Below are 17,320 nucleotides of genomic sequence, written 5' to 3'. Positions count from 1 at the left end.
AGATTCGGCGAGTTTGGCATTCTCGTCCGATTCCCGCGCAGCTGCTGTCTTCCACGAGTATTCCATCGTATCTCTGCGGAGCAGGTGCCTGGTACCCCTCGCCTTCCCTTTCAAGCAGGCGAGTAACAAGCACCACCCCACCAAATTGATGGAGTGCCCGAGACCAGTTCGTCCGGGCAACGTACAAAATACAGTAGTATACCTAAGCCAATTTCACCCCAAAAAAAAGCCGAGGCGATACTGCTGGTCTCAGATTACCCCATGTCCAGTCTATTGATCAATTGGACCTATCACTTTGCCTTAGTATTGTTCCCTTTATCTGGTTCAATTAGTGAAGCTTTGCCCTGCGGCTGCCAGCTACCCCGCCCCTAAGCTTTGCTGAAAGTGGATACAGCACGTGCAAGTGGTGGGTCGCGAGCCAGTAAATTGAAGCTGTGAGTGCCGATTTGGGCAGTTGGGACGACGCATGCAGACGGGACGAGGTGCCCGACTGTGTACTGTGTAAGCTAGAAGCCGCGAGAACCCGGGCGTTTGGTGTTAACTGCTATTTTCAATGCGTCTTTCATTTCAGGCCCCCCTCAGGTCTCGAGGTCTGAGGTTTTCTTGTATTTCAAGTCCACGTTTGGCCCACCCTCTCCTCCGCGCAACTGCCATCTCCCCTCTCCGAATTCTGCAGTCGCAACCGCGTCGTCTATTCACCATGAACGCCCAAGAGCTCTCGCAGTATCTGGCTGATGCCCCGCCATCAGTCGTCAGGCTCGAGATCGAGAAGCACTTCACCGCGCTATCGGACAAACAGAAGCGTTACGCCCACTTTATTAGCAGGTATGAATGGGTCCATCATTGATGCCTCTTCTTAGGTGGACAAACATCCACTGTGCGAATGCAACCAATATGTTCCGATATGTTGTTTGCTCTTCCTAGAGTCCCCCGTACCCTACACGTGAACATCGCACCTCTGCCGCCTCCTCCCCTGCTGATCCTCGAATCTGCTGTGCAGGGCCTCCTTCGCCGGTAACCGCATTGTGTTGCGTCAAGTCTCGCCCGAGTCCGAGCACATTTATGACCTCATTCTCGCCCTACACAAGACCGCTGGCGGGGACTGGAAGGCGCTTGCCGAGAAGGCCAACGTTGACGAGCAAGGGCTTTCGGCCTTCCTGCAGTACGCTGCGCAGTTCCTGGGCAACGGCGGCAACTACAAGAGCTTCGGCGACTCCAAGTTCTTGCCTCGATGCGACGAATCCGTCTTTGCGTCGCTTGCTTCGACTTCTTCTGAGGCTAAGGAGCATTACAAAGCCACCAATGGCGCCATCTTCGCCTCCGACAAGCAGGGCCTCCTGCATCTTGGCTTCACAGACGAGGGTCACTTGACCACCTACTACCCCGATTCCGCCGACATCACCAAGGACGAGATTGGCGCAGTCTCCAAGTGGATGGAGAACAAGGGCCTCCTGCCGGAAAACACAAGGCTTAGGAAGACTAAGGACGGCGTCTTCGAGCTGCTGATTGCCTCGGCCACGGCCAGCATCCCTAGCAACGGCGGTGATATCGGGAAGGACACCGAGCATGTGATCAGCGACGGTCCTCTGGCAGGAAAGGCCGTGAAGTTGGTCTATGGAGACCACAAGAAGGAGATGGATGCCATTGCCGGTTTCATCAGGAAGGCGGCGGACAACGCCGAGAATGAGACGCAAAAGAAGATGCATCTTGCGTACGGCGACTCTTTCCACGGCGGCTCTCTCCTCGCCTTCAAGGACAGCCAGAGGCATTGGATCCGAGACCAAGGGCCTATGGTGGAATGCAACATTGGTTTCATCGAAACATACCGCGATCCCGCAGGTGTCCGTGGTGAATGGGAGGGGTTCGCCGCAGGTAAGTGGGCTCTGTACACCCGTTCCCGGAAGTCCTCAGCTCACCAATATCACAGTTGTCAACCGTACGTTTTGTTCCCCTAATAACCACCGGTGGAGCCACCATGTCCTGACACCACCGTTTAGTTGAGAGAACTCGGGCTTTTGGTGAGCTCGTGCGTTCTGCGCCTGAGCTGATTCCGCTGCTGCCGTGGTCGACGGACTTTGAGAAGGACAAGTTCCTTTCGCCAGATTTCACTTCTTTGGAAGTCCTGTCCTTCGCCGGTACGTCTAGAGAACTCCCGAGGGCATCTCGTCAATACGGGAAGAGAACTAACAACATCACCCAGGTTCTGGGATTCCTGCCGGCATCAACATGTGGGTTCTAGAAGTTACTACTGTACCGGATTGGGCACTTACTAATATTGCGTTAGCCCCAATTACGATGATATCAGGCAGCAGGAGGGCTTCAAGAACGTTAGCCTGGGTATGTAACCCCCAAGGCCGCACATCAGATTGGAATGGGTGGCGAAACCCAAACTAACTAACTTCACAGGTAATGTCCTGAGTGCGAAGGCCCCGGATGAGAAGATCCCGTTCATCTCCGACAACGATTTGGCGCTGTACCAAAAATACCGCGATGCCGCCTTCGAGGTACAGGTCGGCCTTCACGAGCTTACAGGTATGGCACAGTGACTAGCGATACCAGTATCTTACTAACGGTTCCTTAGGTCACGGCTGTGGTAAACTCCTTCAAGAGACATCGCCAGGCGTTTTCAACTTCGACGCGAAAAGTCCCCCGATCAGCCCCCTGACCGGGAAGCCCGTCACCACCTGGTACAAGCCGGGTCAGACGTGGGGCTCCGTATTTGGCGGAGTTGCTGGCGCGTATGAGGTACTGTTCTCCTACCGGTACCCGCGGCTCGAACGTAACTGACCAATGTATCAGGAATGCCGAGCGGAGCTAGTAGCCATGCATTTGAGGTGAGTTTGCTAAGGGGTGATACTGTTTGGTCACATCTAAGATGCGCGAAGTTGCGAATTCTCGGCGCTCAAGATCTTTGGTTTCGGTGACGGGACGGTCGACATGGACGGCCCGGCCGGCGACGTGCTTTACACCTCGTACCTCAGCATGGCTCGGGCAGGCTTGACCTCAGTCGAGTTCTGGGACCCCAAGAGCCAGAAGTGGGGGCAGCCTCATTGCCAGGCTCGCTTTGCCATTCTTAAGGTAAGACCCGCTGGTTTAGTAAGTGGAAAGCGCCTGCTTGCTAACTCAGACTAGTCATTCCTCGAGGCTGGCGACGATTTCTGCCAGCTGGCGTACAAGAACGACGACCTCTCCGACCTCACGATCCAACTTGACCGTTCTAAGATCCTGACCAGCGGCAGGAAAGGTACGTTAACCGCCACGGGGTGTGGTCGGAAGGAAAGCTAATAAAAAATGCACTAGCCGTCGCGGACTTCCTTCAAAAGATCCACATCTACAAGTCGACTGCCGATGTCGAGACCGGCACCAAGTTCTTCGCCGAAATGTCGGGCGTCGGACTCGAGTACTGGGGAACCAAGGTGCGGGACGTGGTGCTCAAGAACAAGCAGCCGAGAAAGGTGTTCGTCCAGGCAAACACGTACTTGGACGAGGCGACCGGGCAGGTCACGCTCAAGCAGTACGAGCCTAGCCTCGAGGGGATCATTCAGAGCTGGGCTGAGAGGGACGTCTGACTGACTGGTCTCCTTCGGCCGCGTCCACGGGTTGCCCATCGGGCAGCGTTATAGGATGCACTGGGATGACGAACTCAGTCATGGAGGATTTGTTGCGGAATTGGGCCTTGGCTAGCTAGTGTAATGTGCATCTTGGGATTGCGACAATAGACCGCGTTGGATTGTCCGTATAACTTACCTGCCAAGTTGAAAGGTTTATGGGATTAAGCGAGACAGCTTAGTCTAGTACTGTGGTGATAACTAGAAGCCCGTTTCCCATGAAGCCTTTTCTCCCCTGAAACTCGTGTCTTAAAAGAGGGGCCTGTATAATACTAACGAGGCGTCTCACCCGGCTTGCTGTGATGAACTTCCAACTTCCGGAATCTCGTGAGAAATCCAGCCGCCATACGGATTAGAACCAAGTCAAATACTTCGTCATGAGACAACAACCTCGACGGACGCAAATAGCTTCAATAACCGCAGAACATATCGCCTCGATAAACACAAAAAAACAAGTCGCTTCATAATAACTCGCCTCAAACTCCCGTAACGCGTTCATGCTCAAATACCCACGCCAAACACTCACATGCCACCCAGGTATATCCACCCCCTCCCCCCCACCCTGCGCCTCCCTACTAGATAAGATCCCCTCGACCATAGTAGATACATGCCAACCATCCCAGCGCCCCCCTTTTGGAGCAAATGCCACATGATGCCATCTTTTTAACGAACCGCCCCACGCCCAACCCATCCCACCGGCCCCAGCGCGGGCGCTGTCCCCCTATGTATATACCGGGCATATACGCCTGCCGTTCCCAAGATGGCGAGGCTCGCGCCTCGAAGACAGACACTCGCCCCAAAAGCAAACCCCTCTCATGTGATGTGCCCAGCGTGGAAATCCCCAAGGCCGTCGCCGTGTTTGTCCTCGCTGAGCGGGCTGGCCCCAGTCCCTAGTCCCCGAGTTCCCACAGAGGATAGCTGGCCAGCGAGCCTTCAGCTCTGCGGCGACTGTTCGAACATGCCGCCGTCCACGCTGGCGGCGGAACTCGACATGGGCCTGCCGTCGCCGTCCTTTTGGTGGGTCTTCATGTGGCGGCGGAGCTGGTCCTGGCGGTGGAAGTTGCGGTCGCAGCCCGGGACGGTGCAGGTGAAGCGGCCCTTGACCTCGTGGGTGCGCTTGTGCTTGGACAGGTTGGAGGATTCGCTGAAGCCCTTGCCGCAGACGGGGCATTTCAGGGGTTTGAGGCCGGAATGGACGCGTTGGTGCATGGCTGGGGAGATTGTTAGTTGGGTAGCTACCCGGAGCTGGGATAGGTGGAGGTCAGACTTACTGAGAGCGCTGGGGTATCTGAAAGCCTTGTGGCAGATGTTGCACACGAGCGGCTTCTCGTTGCTGTGGATAAACATGTGCTGCGTGAGAGCTTGTTTCGCCGAGAAGCCCTTGTTGCACGTGGGACAAATATGGGGTTTGTCTACGGGATGGTGTTAGTATGACGGAAAGAGGGGCAAGGATTCGAGGCACAGCTTACGGCCAATATGAGTCTGCATATGTCTCTCAATTTTGCTCCTCTGGGGAAACCCTGTGGCGCCGACCTCGCTGCGTGGACAGTCGTCCCAGCCGCAACGGAAGCCCTGAACCCCTTTTTGAGCATGCTTGATGTGAGTTTCTGAAGCGTGCTTGAACAACTCCTCAGAATCATCAAATAGCTGCCCGCAAATACTTGAACTACCTTCCTCACGCCAGAGACACCTGTGTTCTTCTTCAGCGGCCAGATCAAGAGATCGTTCTGCGGACGAGGATATGGACGCATTGCGGAGATGAAGTGAGCTCTCAGGTTTGGCATCTGTCATCTCGACGCTATTGGATAGCGGAGTGAGGGGAGATGGTGTCGCTGACGACCGGCCGGAATCGGACGTATCTAGAGGTGTGGCTGGGGGGGACATGACTTCGGTCGAGGTCAGAACGTGTCCGTTATGTTGCGCCTCGGCCGAAGCACGTAGGAGGTTGGGCATACTGGTGGTAAAGTACGGCCTATGCTGCGCATTGAAGTGCGTGAGAAACGACGCGGCGTCGTGGATCTCAGCTCCGCACTCAACGAAGCCTTGGTTCATCTGGAAGGCTGATCCAATAGGGTTGAACTGGCCGAAGGTAGCGGGGTTGGTAGGGAGAGGCATGTGGCAGTACTGGTAGATTTCAGGATCTTCCAAAGGGCATGGTCTTGTGCAGTTGGAGGAGGATGTGTCGCCGTGAGCAAGCAGCAGGTGGTTAGTAATGTTGCCCAACTGCCCAGGCAGGAAGTCGGGAGGCAACAAGTAAGGCTGCTGAGGCGGACTGGACAGATCGAAACCCATATCACCCATGACTACGGCTTGATTATGAGCGGAGTTGACTTGACACACGGGGGATAGTAGGTCCCTCACCTTGATGTTGCATATCATAGTGGTGCTGAGAGTCCTCTGGTGCGTGGTTGATGGAGATCAGGGCGGCTGCACCGCTGACGACTTCGGACGTGGGGTCGGGGACAGCAGAGCGCTCGGGGCAGGTCTGATCGGTGCAGGCGTCCTCGGTATCGGCACAGGCAACGTCGGTGCACTTGTCGGTCATGGTGCACTCGCTGTCGCAACAGCTGTCGGCCATGGAGTGGCAGTCCTCGTCGGCGCACGGGACACATGGATCTAGCTGGTGGGTGTACCACGACTGCTGATAGAGATTCGCGGAAGGCGGCGCCATGTCGGTAGCGGTACGAAACTGCATAGATAGGTCGTTGAGGCCCATGGGGAAGTCCTGGGTGTCACGCGGCCAACGGTTCTGGAGGGAGGGCTGGCCACCTCGGTGATTAAACTGCTGGAAGCCATTGTAGAGGCCCACACCCATGCAACGGTCGACGCAGAGGTCGTCGTGAGACTCATAGGCGCCACCGGCGGCGGCAGAGAGACGAGCATCCTCGCTTGGTGTCTGTTGGGGGTGCATCACGGAGAAATCGAAGTCGAAGTGGTTGGCGCTGCAGTGGGAGTGATGTCGGTGGAAGTCGTCCCCAGTTCCAGAAAAGCGGTCGTTGGAGTCGAAATGGCCGTCCATGACGGTATGCGAAGGGCAGCCGCCGATGGCTGGCCTCGACTGGGGATTTGAGAGAGGGGGGGTGGGCGAGTAGGGGGTGTGCTGTGAGCGTTGGGATGGGGATTGGAACCACGAGGGGAACCTCTTTGGCCAGCTTCCGGGTTGCGACTGAGCAATTGAGTAAGCGGGTGGTGTGTGGTCTGTTCGTCCTTCTCGAATAGATACACGGCCGTTGATGTCGATCGGGTGTCTCGTGGTGAGCGGCAGGAACCGAGAACCGGCTCTGTATGGGCAATTCGGCGACTTCGCGTGTCTCTTGACAGAGGTGGGAGAGTTGGTTGTGGGGCCGAAAGCTGCGAGGTTGAGATTATTTTGCAGTTAGTGAGAACCTTGACGGCCCAGCCGAGGGCGGCGCGTGGGAGGCACCTTCCTCGCCGAGTTCCGTCCGTTTTTGTGCTTTTCTCCCGTCGCTTTTGTCTTTTTTGAATCTGGAAAAGCTGGGATGATGAAGACTGTCCCCCGGCAATTGAAGTAAATTTAAAAGAATCTCCCAAAACAGCGGCATCCATCAGATACTCGAATTACACAAGTCCATTGTGCGATCGAGTTCTGCCTCATTTGATGGTGGGGCTTGCGACCAACGACCCTGAATGTGGGGGTGACCACATCGATGGGGCCGAGGAGCTCTTCCCAAGTTCTTTCCACATTCGTTCATTGGCTAACTAATTTCTGCCAAGCTCGTGCCCCCATTCATGAATCATCCACTCCTGGGCAGCTTCCATCGCTGAGAGGTCCGGATGAGAATGAGACTACGGTGGATTGGGGTAGAGGAAAAGGCACAATATATCGGGCTAAACCCGCACAGTGAAGTCAAGGAATGTGCCCGTGAAGGCTGAGGTGTAACTAAGGGACGACGTTCTTCTGCGCTCTCCCCAGAGTTGCGGGGAGTTCTTGAATTGGACTCGACACTTCACTCCACTGCCTCAGGATTCAGGTTAACCCAAAGCACATAGTTCAGACGATAGCCCTTCCACCGATAGGAAATTCCGGTACCCGATAAATATCAAACTAGAGTCGATGACCTAGCTCATTCCACCGACACAGCTTCACACTGAAAAATGGCAGGAACATGGGAACTCAGTCCAGTTTGTTGTTTGTATGTCGAGATATACCCGAGCCAAGGGATCTTTGAGTGGGGCAGTCCAACTCACCCCAGACAACTCACCCGAATGACCACCATCTCCAAAGCCGTTCAAACCCCAGATTGAATCCCTGGATACTAACCCCCCCCTACAAACCCGAGGAATCATCAAATACCCCCCCATACACCAACCACCCCGACCCATCACCCGATAGATAAAAAAATAACAATAAAAAGATGGGCAACCTCTGCAGCAGCGAGCGCGACCCCTTCTCGCAACCCGGCCGCCCGCTCGGCACCACACCACCCGCACCCACCTCGGCCTCCGTGCCCGCCGCCGCCAAAGCGCCCCGGAAGGTAGGCGGCCCACCCCGGACCCTAGGCGGCAGCACCACCGGGTCCGGATCAACATCAACAACCGCAGCCGCAGACGACGCCAGAGCACGCGCAGCTGCCGCAGCCGAGGTACGTCATCCCTTCACTCACCTCACCTCACTCACTCACTACTACTACCTAACCCCCTCGTCAAAACCAACCCACCCCCCGAACCGGGGCCCGCATATATATATACATACATACATACACCCACACCCGCCCCAACACCTAATCCGAACACTTAACACACACACTTACCCCTCACACTCACACTCAAACTCACATTAACCCCAACTAACACCCCCCCTTTTCCCACTCACAGGAACGCCTCCAAAAGAGCAAGCAAGGCGGCGGCAAGCTCAAGGCCCAGCTGGACCAGCGGCGCGGCATGACCGACGCCGAGGCGCTCCGGCAGGCCAGCGAGACGGAGCAGCGGCAGCGGGCGGTGGATCAGAGCACCCAGGCTTTGAGTCATAGTTGATGTGGTGGTTATGAGGATGATGATGATGGGGGTGATGATGATGATGATGATGTGTGGGTGGTTGGTGTTGGATGAGTGGGTGGTGGGGGTTGAGTGGGTGGTTGATGGGGTGAGGATGTTTTCATTTCATTCGGGGGGGTGTTGTTTATACGTCGGGGTGTCGGTGTCTGTATAGTGGGCGGTTGAGTGTGATGGGTTGGGCGTTGGTTGGTTTCCATTTTTTGAGGCATCTTTTGAGGCATGTTTACGGGCAGTTATTTGGTTAACGTTTTTTTAGGCGGGCATCAAAAGTTGGTGGCGTGAATAATACCAACGCCATCGAGAGCTCCCCAGATATCGACCCGGACGGCGCCGACCAACCCAGCACTTCCTGATAAACCTATGAGGCGAGTGTTAAATGGGATTAAAATTCATTCTCCGCAGAAACCAGCTATGACAAGAGCAACTAAAAACTCCTATTCGCCTTTCAAATACCGCCTGCTGAACACGTATACTCTCACCCTTCCGTGAGCCCCCCACCCCTATGAACACCGGCGCCTCACGTAATGGTGTACCGCCCGCTCGCCGGCGCCCGACTCTCGGCATCCGCCGCAGCGATCGTCCCTTCCCTGAGCAGACGCGTGAGCTCCGAGAGCGCCTTGCCGACCGCCAGCTCCGTGTCGCCCTCGATGAGGATGTACAGCTTGGGATCGGATCCCGCGGGCGGCTCCTTGCCGGGCGCGTAGTAGTTGCCCTTGGTCGTGATCGACGTGGACGTGGCCTCGAGGATCTTGGCCACGTTGGTGCGGTTGGTGACCGCCCAGCGCGCCTTCTGCGGGAAGTCGTTGATCTCGAGCGTCGCGTGGAACGCGCCCGCGTCGGGACCCTTGTTGTCGATCGGCTGGCCGGGACGCAGCTGGCCGGCCCGCGCGAGGCGAGCGTTGATCTCGCTGATGGCCGAGGCCGCCTTGTCGAGTGCCCCGCCTTTCCCGGCGTTGACCGTGACCCCTCCCTTGACCGCGCCCTCGGCCACGGCAGGTGACGGCTTGGCCTCGCCAGTCTCCGTCTTCGCCGACTCGCGGGAGACGATGGCCGACGCGGCTGCCTCGATGGCCGACTTGGCCTTGTCCTTCTTGGCCGCGTCCTCCGCCGTCTCTTCCTCCTTGAAGTCGTCCTCCTCGCCCTCGGCCTTGTGCGTCTTGCGCTCACGGACGCGCGCCGCCTCGCGTTCCTTGTCAAGCCTTTCCAAGCCCTTGCCGCCGAAGCCACTGGCATCCTTGGCCTTTCCGGCCTTGACCTTCTCCTTCCACGCCTTGCGCATGTCGTTCAGCTGCTCGGGGACAGGCTGCCCGCTCTGTTCGAGCGCTTTCGCGATACCGGGCGCACAGTTCTCCTGCTCCTCCGTGATGAACGTGACGGCCGTGCCCGTGTTGCCCGCGCGCCCGGTGCGGCCTGCGCGGTGGACGTAGTCCTCGAGATGGTTTGGCGCATCGTAGTTCACGACCAACTTGAGCTGCTTGACGTCCAGACCGCGCGCTGCCACTGACGTCGCGATCATGATGGGGCAGACGCCCTTCTTGAAGTCCGAAATGGTCGAGTTACGGTCTTCCTGGTCCTTGCCGCCATGTATCGACATGCAGCCGTACCCGCGCCGCAGGACCTCGCGCAACAGGTCATCGGCCTTCTCTTGCCGCTCGACGAAAATCAGGGCGCGGACATCGTCGTCATCAGCATAGAGCTCACCCAGGAGCTCGAGCAGGCGGACAAACTTCTTGCTCTCGTCCAAGATCTCGACAGCTTGAGTGATCTCAGCAGCTACGACGCTACGACCGCCGACCTGTATCTCGACCGGCTCGCGAAGTACCTTTTTGGTAAGCGCATCGATGATCCTCGGCATTGTCGCGGAGAAGAGGATTGTCTGTCGGTCCGGACGGACGTTGTTGAAGATTTTCATCACCTGTGGCTCAAAACCCATGTCGAACATGCGGTCAGCCTCGTCCAGTACGAGATACGTCGCACGCTTGAGGTTGGTGACGCGACCCGAGTTCGCGGCGAGAAGGTCAATCATGCGTCCCGGCGTGGCGACGATAATTTCTGCACCGCGCTTCAGCTCGGCAATTTGGTCCTTAATGGCATTCCCACCATAAGCAGCGATGGCGCGAAGCTTCAGCGCCTTAGCAAAGGGGAGCAGGTCTGAGTAGATCTGCGTGCACAGCTCTCTGGTAGGAGTCATGATCAGAGCAATGGCGCCGTCATCGCCGCTCACCGGATCTTGGTCCTTGATGTGGCGGAGCATGGGAAGAACGAAGGCCATCGTCTTGCCGGAACCGGTCTTTGCGACACCGATGACATCGCGGCCCGACATGATCACGGGCAATGCCTGCATCTGAATCGAAGTTGGCTTCTCGTAGCCAAGCCCTTCAACGACGTCCAGGATCGGCCGAGTGAGGCCACACTGCGACCACTTCTGGACCGGTTTGGGCACGTTCTTGCCAGAAACTTTGATGCCGTCCAATTCCAAACGCAGGTCGGCTGCCTCTTCCTCGGTCATCTGACTGAGCTCCTGAGGCTCAACCCAGAAGTTCTTTCGTATCCGGTTCAGGTCGATCTTGCTGTAGTCTATCGTCGGGATATCCTTCTTCTTCTTTTTGCTCGCCATGGCAAGTATCGCGGACGGGTCGGCCTTGTCTTCTTCGTAGCCGTAATCGTCTTCGCTGAAATACGCTTCTGGTTCGAACCCCTTCCCGGCGTTCTGCTCCTGTCGGGCGGGCGCCGAGCCGATGCCCCCTGCAGAGCCAGTTTGCTCAAGGTCAGCCATGAATGCATCCAAAGGGTCAACGTCTTCATCAACATCCATAGTAGGGGCTGGTGGCATCGCTTCCTCCTTGGTTTCTTCCTTGGTCTCCCCGTTGGGCGCCTCCGTGTCGACATCCATGGCCATCTCCTCCTTTTGAATGCGCTCGTCACGTCGCTCTTGGAGGACCCGGTGAGCTTCTGCCATATCTTCCTCGTTCCGGGCCATGAGGAGGTCCAAGTCTTCGGCATCTTCCTCCCCTTCGCCCTCCACATCTGGCGTGCTGTCTGCATTCTCCGGGACAAAGTCGGGAAGTTTAACCAGCTTGCGCTTGATGACCTCCTCATCGTCCATGTCGATCTTGCGCTTCGCCGACGATTTCTGGCTGTCAGCAGATTTGTTGAATCCGAACGCACTGACCGCCCTATTCGCCGGTAGCAAGCCGGCACCCTTAAAGTTTGTCTCCTTCTTGATACCTAGCGGCTTCGGCCCGGGCGCGGCCAGCTTCACGTCACCAAGTCTCGTTGGCGATTGAGGCCGTGCTGCTTTGGAACTCTTCGCAATAGCTTTAGGGTCGAACTTGCCGGCATAGGGCATCGGAGGTGCAGGGGACGCCGGGGCGGGACTCATGGCGCCAGCCACCGGGCTGTTCGGGCCTGGTGTACCGCTAGCCTTTTGGTCCATCTCGGCCAAGAGCATCCTAGTACTCCCGGCCGTGACGGCGGCTTCTTTCGCTTCTTTTTGGGCATGTTTTTCCTTCATCGCTTGGAGTTTGCGAAGTCGTTCAGCCTTCTTATCCACCTCTGTCTGGGCCTGAGTCGGTGTGGACTTAGCTGGCTGCGGCTCCTGATAAGCGTCAACATGGAAACGGGCAAGTGGTCGGGGGGGAGGAGGGCGTACCTCGCTGTCTTTGCGCGCGACGCCATCCGATTTGGGAGGCCGAGCGCGTGCGGCGTCACCGCGGCGGGCAGCGGAATCCGTAGAGCCGTCGCGACGGTTGCGGCGGTCCCGGGAGTCGTCCCGCCTACCACGGTAGTCCCGGTTACCATCTCCGCCCCTTTGGCCCCGGCGATCCGGCGATCGCGCTCTGTCCAGGCCTCGATCGCGTGACCAACGACGGTCTCGATTGCTTCCTCCATCACGGCGGCCGCCTCGGTAATAGTCATCGTCTCGGCGGTCTACGGACCGGTCTCTGCGGCGATATGAATCGCGATCCCGGTTGTCGCGGCCATGGTCACGTTCGCGGTCGCGGTATCGGCGCTGCGGGAGGTATGGGTTAGGAAACCATGCAGAGGCAGGGCGTGGGGTACGGAAGCCGCTTACATCCGGGCTGCGAGACCGTCGGCGGTGGTCGCGGTCACGGCGATCATCATCTTTCCGCCTTCGCGCAGCATGACTTCCTGCAGGAGATGGTGAGCGCGAGTCTCTGGGCCGAGCCATTTCTGGTTTCAGTGACGGTGGCTCAGCAGGATGTCACTGGTGGTGAGAAGTACTTCTGGAAGGCGGCCGACACTGGTTAGCGCACTAGATGGATATCCTGCATGTTGTTGCGCGATGCGTGGAGGCGACAGGGGGGTGTTGATGCTGGAGTTGGGATGGCGAGGGGTGTCTCGGTCTGCAGAACTTGGAGATTCGAGACGAGTTCGAGAGGTGGAGCAGACGCGGCGACAAAACTAGGTGGTCGAGGCGTTCAACCGTGTACTGTGCAATTTATGGCGTCAAAGTTAATCCGTACTGTGAGCGTAACAGGCCCGAGTGAGTTTTACATACACAGTAGTTGATGGTTTCGTCCCCACAAACTCCTGTCTACATACTTCGTAAATAGGTAATTGGCATTCCGTGCACAGTAGCTGTAATATGTATGAGTGATTGATGTCTCAGGCAAAATGTAGCTGTTGGTGGACTTGGACTCATCAATGGTGTAATCTATGATCGTGATTGATGAATTTGACTCGTGGTTTCGTTACCCCACCAGGCAATGAGGGCTCGAGGGCTCTTGATTTTAGAGGGAGGTTTCGGTCGGTATGCACTTGGATTCCCCCGCTGGCCGTCCACTGGACGTTTCCAAGTTTTACACTCCCAAGTATTCGTGTGTACCTCCCTCCTGTGTCGTGCACGAATAGTTCGGCTGTGTGCCGCCAACGGGCAGTTCCAGGTTGCATTGGGGAAGAAAGCAGGAAAGCTCGCAAGGGGCGGGGCTGAGGGGCCGTGCGCTGCTGTTGTCCGGCTCCAACCCTGGTTGAGCTCGAATGGGAATAAACAGGGGAGGTTGGAGCTGCGTTTGAGTTTCGCAGAGCTTATCCAGCAGGGCAGAGCTTTAATCTCTTAATCAAGGTGGTGCAACCACGCGACCGCCCGCATAAAATTGCCGAACCTCTCTCACACACCTCTCTCCCCTCCTCCCGCGCCGCACCAATCCAGCGCACCCTCACCACAACAAACCTTGACCCAGAACGAGGCGCACGGCGACTTCACCAATCACCCGAATTGAAACTGTAAAAAAAAAAAAAAAAAAAAAACCCAGATAACTATCGTCATGTTGTCCGCATTTGGCCGCGTGGCCGCGCGACAGGCGTATGTCGCTAGCAGCCTCTCAATTCGCAGCGCAAGCCGCCTCGCCGCACCCGTCATTCCGAGCGGCTTCCGTGTTGTGGCCGTTTTCACCAGAGGCTTCGCCGCGGCCGGCGCCCCGAAGAAAACGGCAACCAAGGCCAAGACCTCTGCGGCACCAAAGAAAACGACTGCCGCCAAGAAACCTGCAAAGACGACGACGAAGAAGACAGCCACGAAGAAGGCTGCGAAGCCGAAGGCGAAGGCCGCAAAGAAGCCAACGGGCGGCAGAGCGAAGAAGCCGCTGACCGACGAGGAGAAGGCCAAGAAGAAGCTCCGCGCTTTAAAGCAGAAAGCATTGTTGAAGGAGCAGCCGGCCAAACTTCCTGTGGCGCCATGGGCCATTTTCGTAACCAACAATTTGAAGGAAGTACTGAACAAAGACCCGAAGCCCGAGTTCGCCGAGGCTATGCGCCAACTCGCGGCCGAGTACAAAGCTCTGCCGCAACAAGAGAAGGAGGTAAGGCTGACGGGAAACCTTGGGTACGCTCCGAGCATCGCAGAAACGTCAACTAACCACCACGGGAATAGAAACTCGATCAAGAGGGCCAGAAGAACAGAACCGCCAACGAGGTCACCCTCAAGAACTGGATCGACAGCCGCACGGCTCAGGATATCCGCGGGGCGAACGTGGCCCGCAGCACCCTCAAGCGGATGCACTCCGTCTCCGTCAAGCCTACCCTTCCCGACCCCCGCTTCCCCAAGAGGCCCATGACCCCCTACATTGCCTTTATCAAGGCGCGCTACGCTGCTCATGCGTTCGAGGACCTCTCGAATCCGGCCAGGGTCTCCAAGCTAAGCGCAGAGTGGAATAATCTCGGTGCTCAAGAGCGCAAGGTATGCCCAAGGCCCATTGCCATGGTTAAATACCCAATGGTTGCTAACCCGTCTGGTTGTTTTAGGAATATGAAGGGATTGCGGCAACCGACTCTGCCAGATTCAAGACCGAGATGGATGCGTACCGGGAGACTGCCCAGGAGAAGTAGGCTTCTACCGCGCCGTGTTGGCAGTGAGAGACCTGCTCGGCCGTCTGTACAATATAAATACCATTCCCTGGGGGTTGTGCCTTTGCGTGTGATTGACGAAGTTTGTCGGAACGGCTTAGGTTGTATATGTAAATATACCGATGTCTGATGAACCGTTCCGAGTTCCTTCTAGTGCTATGTTCACCGAAGACGTGATAATTGTGCCCATTGTGTGCGCCGTGGTGTGTATGTACATGCATATGAGAAGACGACTAACCCAAAGTTTCATTCCTAAAATTTAGCAAACCCAATTCAGGAAGCTGCCCATAATATCATGGCATTCCTGCCCGGCCTCTCCCATGCCAGCCCCTCCCAGCCCGAGCTCGGTATTTCCAAAATCCCAACTCCGTCCAATGTCTATTGAGGGTATCAACCGAAATGCACCAAAACCAACCCGCGACCCTGAGCCCGCGGAGCAGGCCCAACCAAAACCGATCGATATCCAGAAGCAAAACCCAAGACCATACCCCCCCCCCCCCCTCTTTACCCCACCATACCTCAATCCCCCTCACACACCCCTCCCACCGGCGGCGGCGGCGGCGGTGTCCTCACCCCCATAACCACCACCGCCCTCCCCTCAGCACCCACCCACTCGGCACCGGTATACAGCACCCTCCTCTTACTCATCAGATACAGCACCAGATACATATGCCCGACCACCCCGCCCCAGCAATACACGCGCAGCCACGAGAACCCCGCGTCGCGCGTGCACGACGTGCCCCACCCGGCGGCGCCCTTGCCCAGGTAGTCGGCCAGAAAGGCCCACGCGGAGCGCTTCAGCCCGGCGTCCCACCCGCTGCAGTCGACCAGCCAGTAACCGCGCTCGAAGGGCCGGAGGGGGCGGGTCTGCGAGGCGGGCTGGAAGCGTTTGGCGAGGTTGAGGGAGCGCGCGAGGCTGGCGAGGACGTCGGTGATCATGTCGTCTGGGTGCAGGGTCCGGTGGCTGGTTAGCGGGGGTGGGGAGTGGATTGAGAGGGGGCTATCCGGGGGGAGGCAGGGGGTGGTTGTGGTGGTTGATGGTTGGGGTCCGACGTCGCTCGCGCTCCTGGCTAGGGGTTTGCCTGGCGAGGGGTCCCGGGAGGTACGCGGTCGTTTGGGGGGTGGTGGCTCGGAGTCGGCGCGGAAGGAGGAAGAGGCGTTGGTGGGCTGGCTTGGGTAGGAGGAGGCGATGCGGGTCTCTTCGATGATCCCTGATGTCGTTGGTGTTGGTGGTCGGCGGCGTTTCTGGTCTCCGCCGGGCGAGAGGGGAATGACCGTGCCGAGATTTACGTGCGGCGTCTGGTGTTGGATGTTGTTATGTTCTGCGGAGGTTTCTTGGTCTGGGTCTGGGCTTTTCCTCCGGGATGGGCTGGATACAGGGAGCGTTTGGAGCTGTTTCCTTTCGGAGACCGGCGAGGAGGAGTCCATGGTCGAGGTGTAGTGGGCTAAGAGTCTCGTCGGTGTACAGTACCGCGCGAACACGCTGTCATTCTCCGGCATCGAGTCCTCAACAATGCTCGGGGGTGCCACCCACGACGACTGGGATTCTACCACATCCTTTGTTTCGGGCTGTTGTAAGCCAGGGGATCCAAAGTTGTGTGTGACGCTCTGGAAGGAGAGCATTGGGGACTGGATGAATCCAAAGGATGCCGAGTGAGATGCCGCTTTTGTCTGTGGTAGTGCCTTGTGTGTGTTGTCCACACCGAGCCTGCCTACACCCTCATCTTCTGCCGATGGGCCGAAGACAATTGATTTGTGTGCTACCGGCTCGAAGTCCAAGTAGGCAGCCGCTAGGGTCCGATAGTTAACATCATCACTGGCCCGAGCTGGTGCTGCGATATGAACCAGGATCTCTGTCTCTGGTTTATTCATTGTGTAAATCCGGTGAGGGTAGCTCATAAAGGAGGTAAAAATAACGATAAGTGAATATGATGAATATAGAAACTCGGTCTTAAGACTCAAAGTCCAAGAAGGGCAAGGATAGGATGCAATGAAGGAAGCTGTGTGTTTGTCAAATTAACGGCAACGAGTGGAAATATTTGTGAGAAACCCCAAAACTAAAGTCAAGGCCATGAGACTGACTAAACAGCCTTTGTCTGCTGTTTAGTCCGTCCTCCCGATGAAGTCACAATGGTGAACCTGGAAGTGAATAGGCAGGTACCGACCTCGGAAGTACGAATATGCCTGTTGAACGACTCGGGATGGAGTTGTGGAGACAGGTGCCTTCTTGACAGGCTCACAGGCTCACAGGCATATGCAGTTCAGCTCACTGGCAGGCTGCCAAGACCCAACGAGCTGAGAGACCCTGGCGCTCCTGGCGTTTTCTGCCC

At 57.1% G+C, this 17,320-nt stretch overlaps 6 protein-coding genes across 6 annotated transcripts; 3 read left to right on the top strand and 3 right to left on the bottom strand.

Annotated features, from left to right (window-relative positions):
• Positions 1-700: 700 nt before the first annotated feature.
• B0H64DRAFT_439441 (peptidase family M49-domain-containing protein) lies at positions 701-3,569 on the top strand (the record flags this gene model as incomplete). Its single annotated transcript, XM_062806429.1, has 12 exons — positions 701-825; positions 1,001-1,872; positions 1,928-1,936; positions 1,998-2,135; positions 2,201-2,228; positions 2,285-2,337; positions 2,407-2,532; positions 2,582-2,745; positions 2,800-2,834; positions 2,886-3,078; positions 3,133-3,244; positions 3,301-3,569. 12 exons carry the CDS (start codon positions 701-703, stop codon positions 3,567-3,569), a joined length of 2,124 nt encoding a protein of 707 aa, XP_062662545.1.
• A 972-nt stretch (positions 3,570-4,541) lies between these two features.
• Positions 4,542-6,627, bottom strand: B0H64DRAFT_439440 (uncharacterized protein; the record flags this gene model as incomplete). The annotated part of the gene is made up of 4 exons (XM_062806428.1): positions 4,542-4,819; positions 4,880-5,020; positions 5,078-5,911; positions 5,970-6,627. 4 exons carry the CDS (start codon positions 6,625-6,627, stop codon positions 4,542-4,544), a joined length of 1,911 nt encoding a protein of 636 aa, XP_062662544.1.
• Positions 6,628-7,984: 1,357 nt separating this feature from the next.
• B0H64DRAFT_472220 (uncharacterized protein) lies at positions 7,985-8,679 on the top strand (the record flags this gene model as incomplete). The annotated part of the gene is made up of 2 exons (XM_062807926.1): positions 7,985-8,212; positions 8,445-8,679. The coding sequence occupies 2 exons, from the start codon at positions 7,985-7,987 to the stop codon at positions 8,601-8,603; spliced, it is 387 nt and encodes a 128-aa protein (XP_062662543.1). The 3' UTR covers positions 8,604-8,679.
• A 462-nt stretch (positions 8,680-9,141) lies between these two features.
• On the bottom strand, positions 9,142-12,816 carry B0H64DRAFT_371429 (Pre-mRNA-processing ATP-dependent RNA helicase PRP5; the record flags this gene model as incomplete). Its single annotated transcript, XM_062802156.1, has 3 exons — positions 9,142-12,222; positions 12,277-12,636; positions 12,700-12,816. The coding sequence occupies 3 exons, from the start codon at positions 12,814-12,816 to the stop codon at positions 9,142-9,144; spliced, it is 3,558 nt and encodes a 1,185-aa protein (XP_062662542.1).
• Positions 12,817-13,643: 827 nt separating this feature from the next.
• B0H64DRAFT_386902 (uncharacterized protein) lies at positions 13,644-15,124 on the top strand. The gene is made up of 3 exons (XM_062803180.1): positions 13,644-14,446; positions 14,518-14,823; positions 14,889-15,124. The coding sequence occupies exons 1-3, from the start codon at positions 13,913-13,915 to the stop codon at positions 14,970-14,972; spliced, it is 924 nt and encodes a 307-aa protein (XP_062662541.1). The 5' UTR covers positions 13,644-13,912; the 3' UTR covers positions 14,973-15,124.
• Positions 15,125-15,477: 353 nt separating this feature from the next.
• B0H64DRAFT_386900 (uncharacterized protein) lies at positions 15,478-17,305 on the bottom strand. The gene has a single exon (XM_062803179.1). It carries the CDS (start codon positions 16,887-16,889, stop codon positions 15,510-15,512), a length of 1,380 nt encoding a protein of 459 aa, XP_062662540.1. The 5' UTR covers positions 16,890-17,305; the 3' UTR covers positions 15,478-15,509.
• Between the last annotated feature and the right edge of the window lie 15 nt (positions 17,306-17,320).

Source organism: Chaetomium fimeti (genome assembly GCF_033439085.1).
Source record: "Chaetomium fimeti strain CBS 168.71 chromosome Unknown B0H64scaffold_2, whole genome shotgun sequence".
NCBI classification, from domain to species: Eukaryota; Fungi; Ascomycota; class Sordariomycetes; order Sordariales; family Chaetomiaceae; genus Chaetomium; species Chaetomium fimeti.
This window is presented reverse-complemented; position numbering and strand designations above follow the sequence as displayed.

Bases quoted from the DNA above. Each gene is read 5' to 3' on its own strand.
- B0H64DRAFT_386902 (XM_062803180.1), top strand. From the start codon at position 13,913: ATGTTGTCCGCATTTGGCCGCGTGGCCGCGCGACAGGCGTATGTCGCT. The intron at 14,447-14,517 runs GTAAGGCTGACG...CCACGGGAATAG, and splicing joins TGCCGCAACAAGAGAAGGAG to AAACTCGATCAAGAGGGCCA. The intron at 14,824-14,888 runs GTATGCCCAAGG...TGGTTGTTTTAG, and splicing joins TCGGTGCTCAAGAGCGCAAG to GAATATGAAGGGATTGCGGC.
- B0H64DRAFT_386900 (XM_062803179.1), bottom strand. From the start codon at position 16,889: ATGAGCTACCCTCACCGGATTTACACAATGAATAAACCAGAGACAGAG.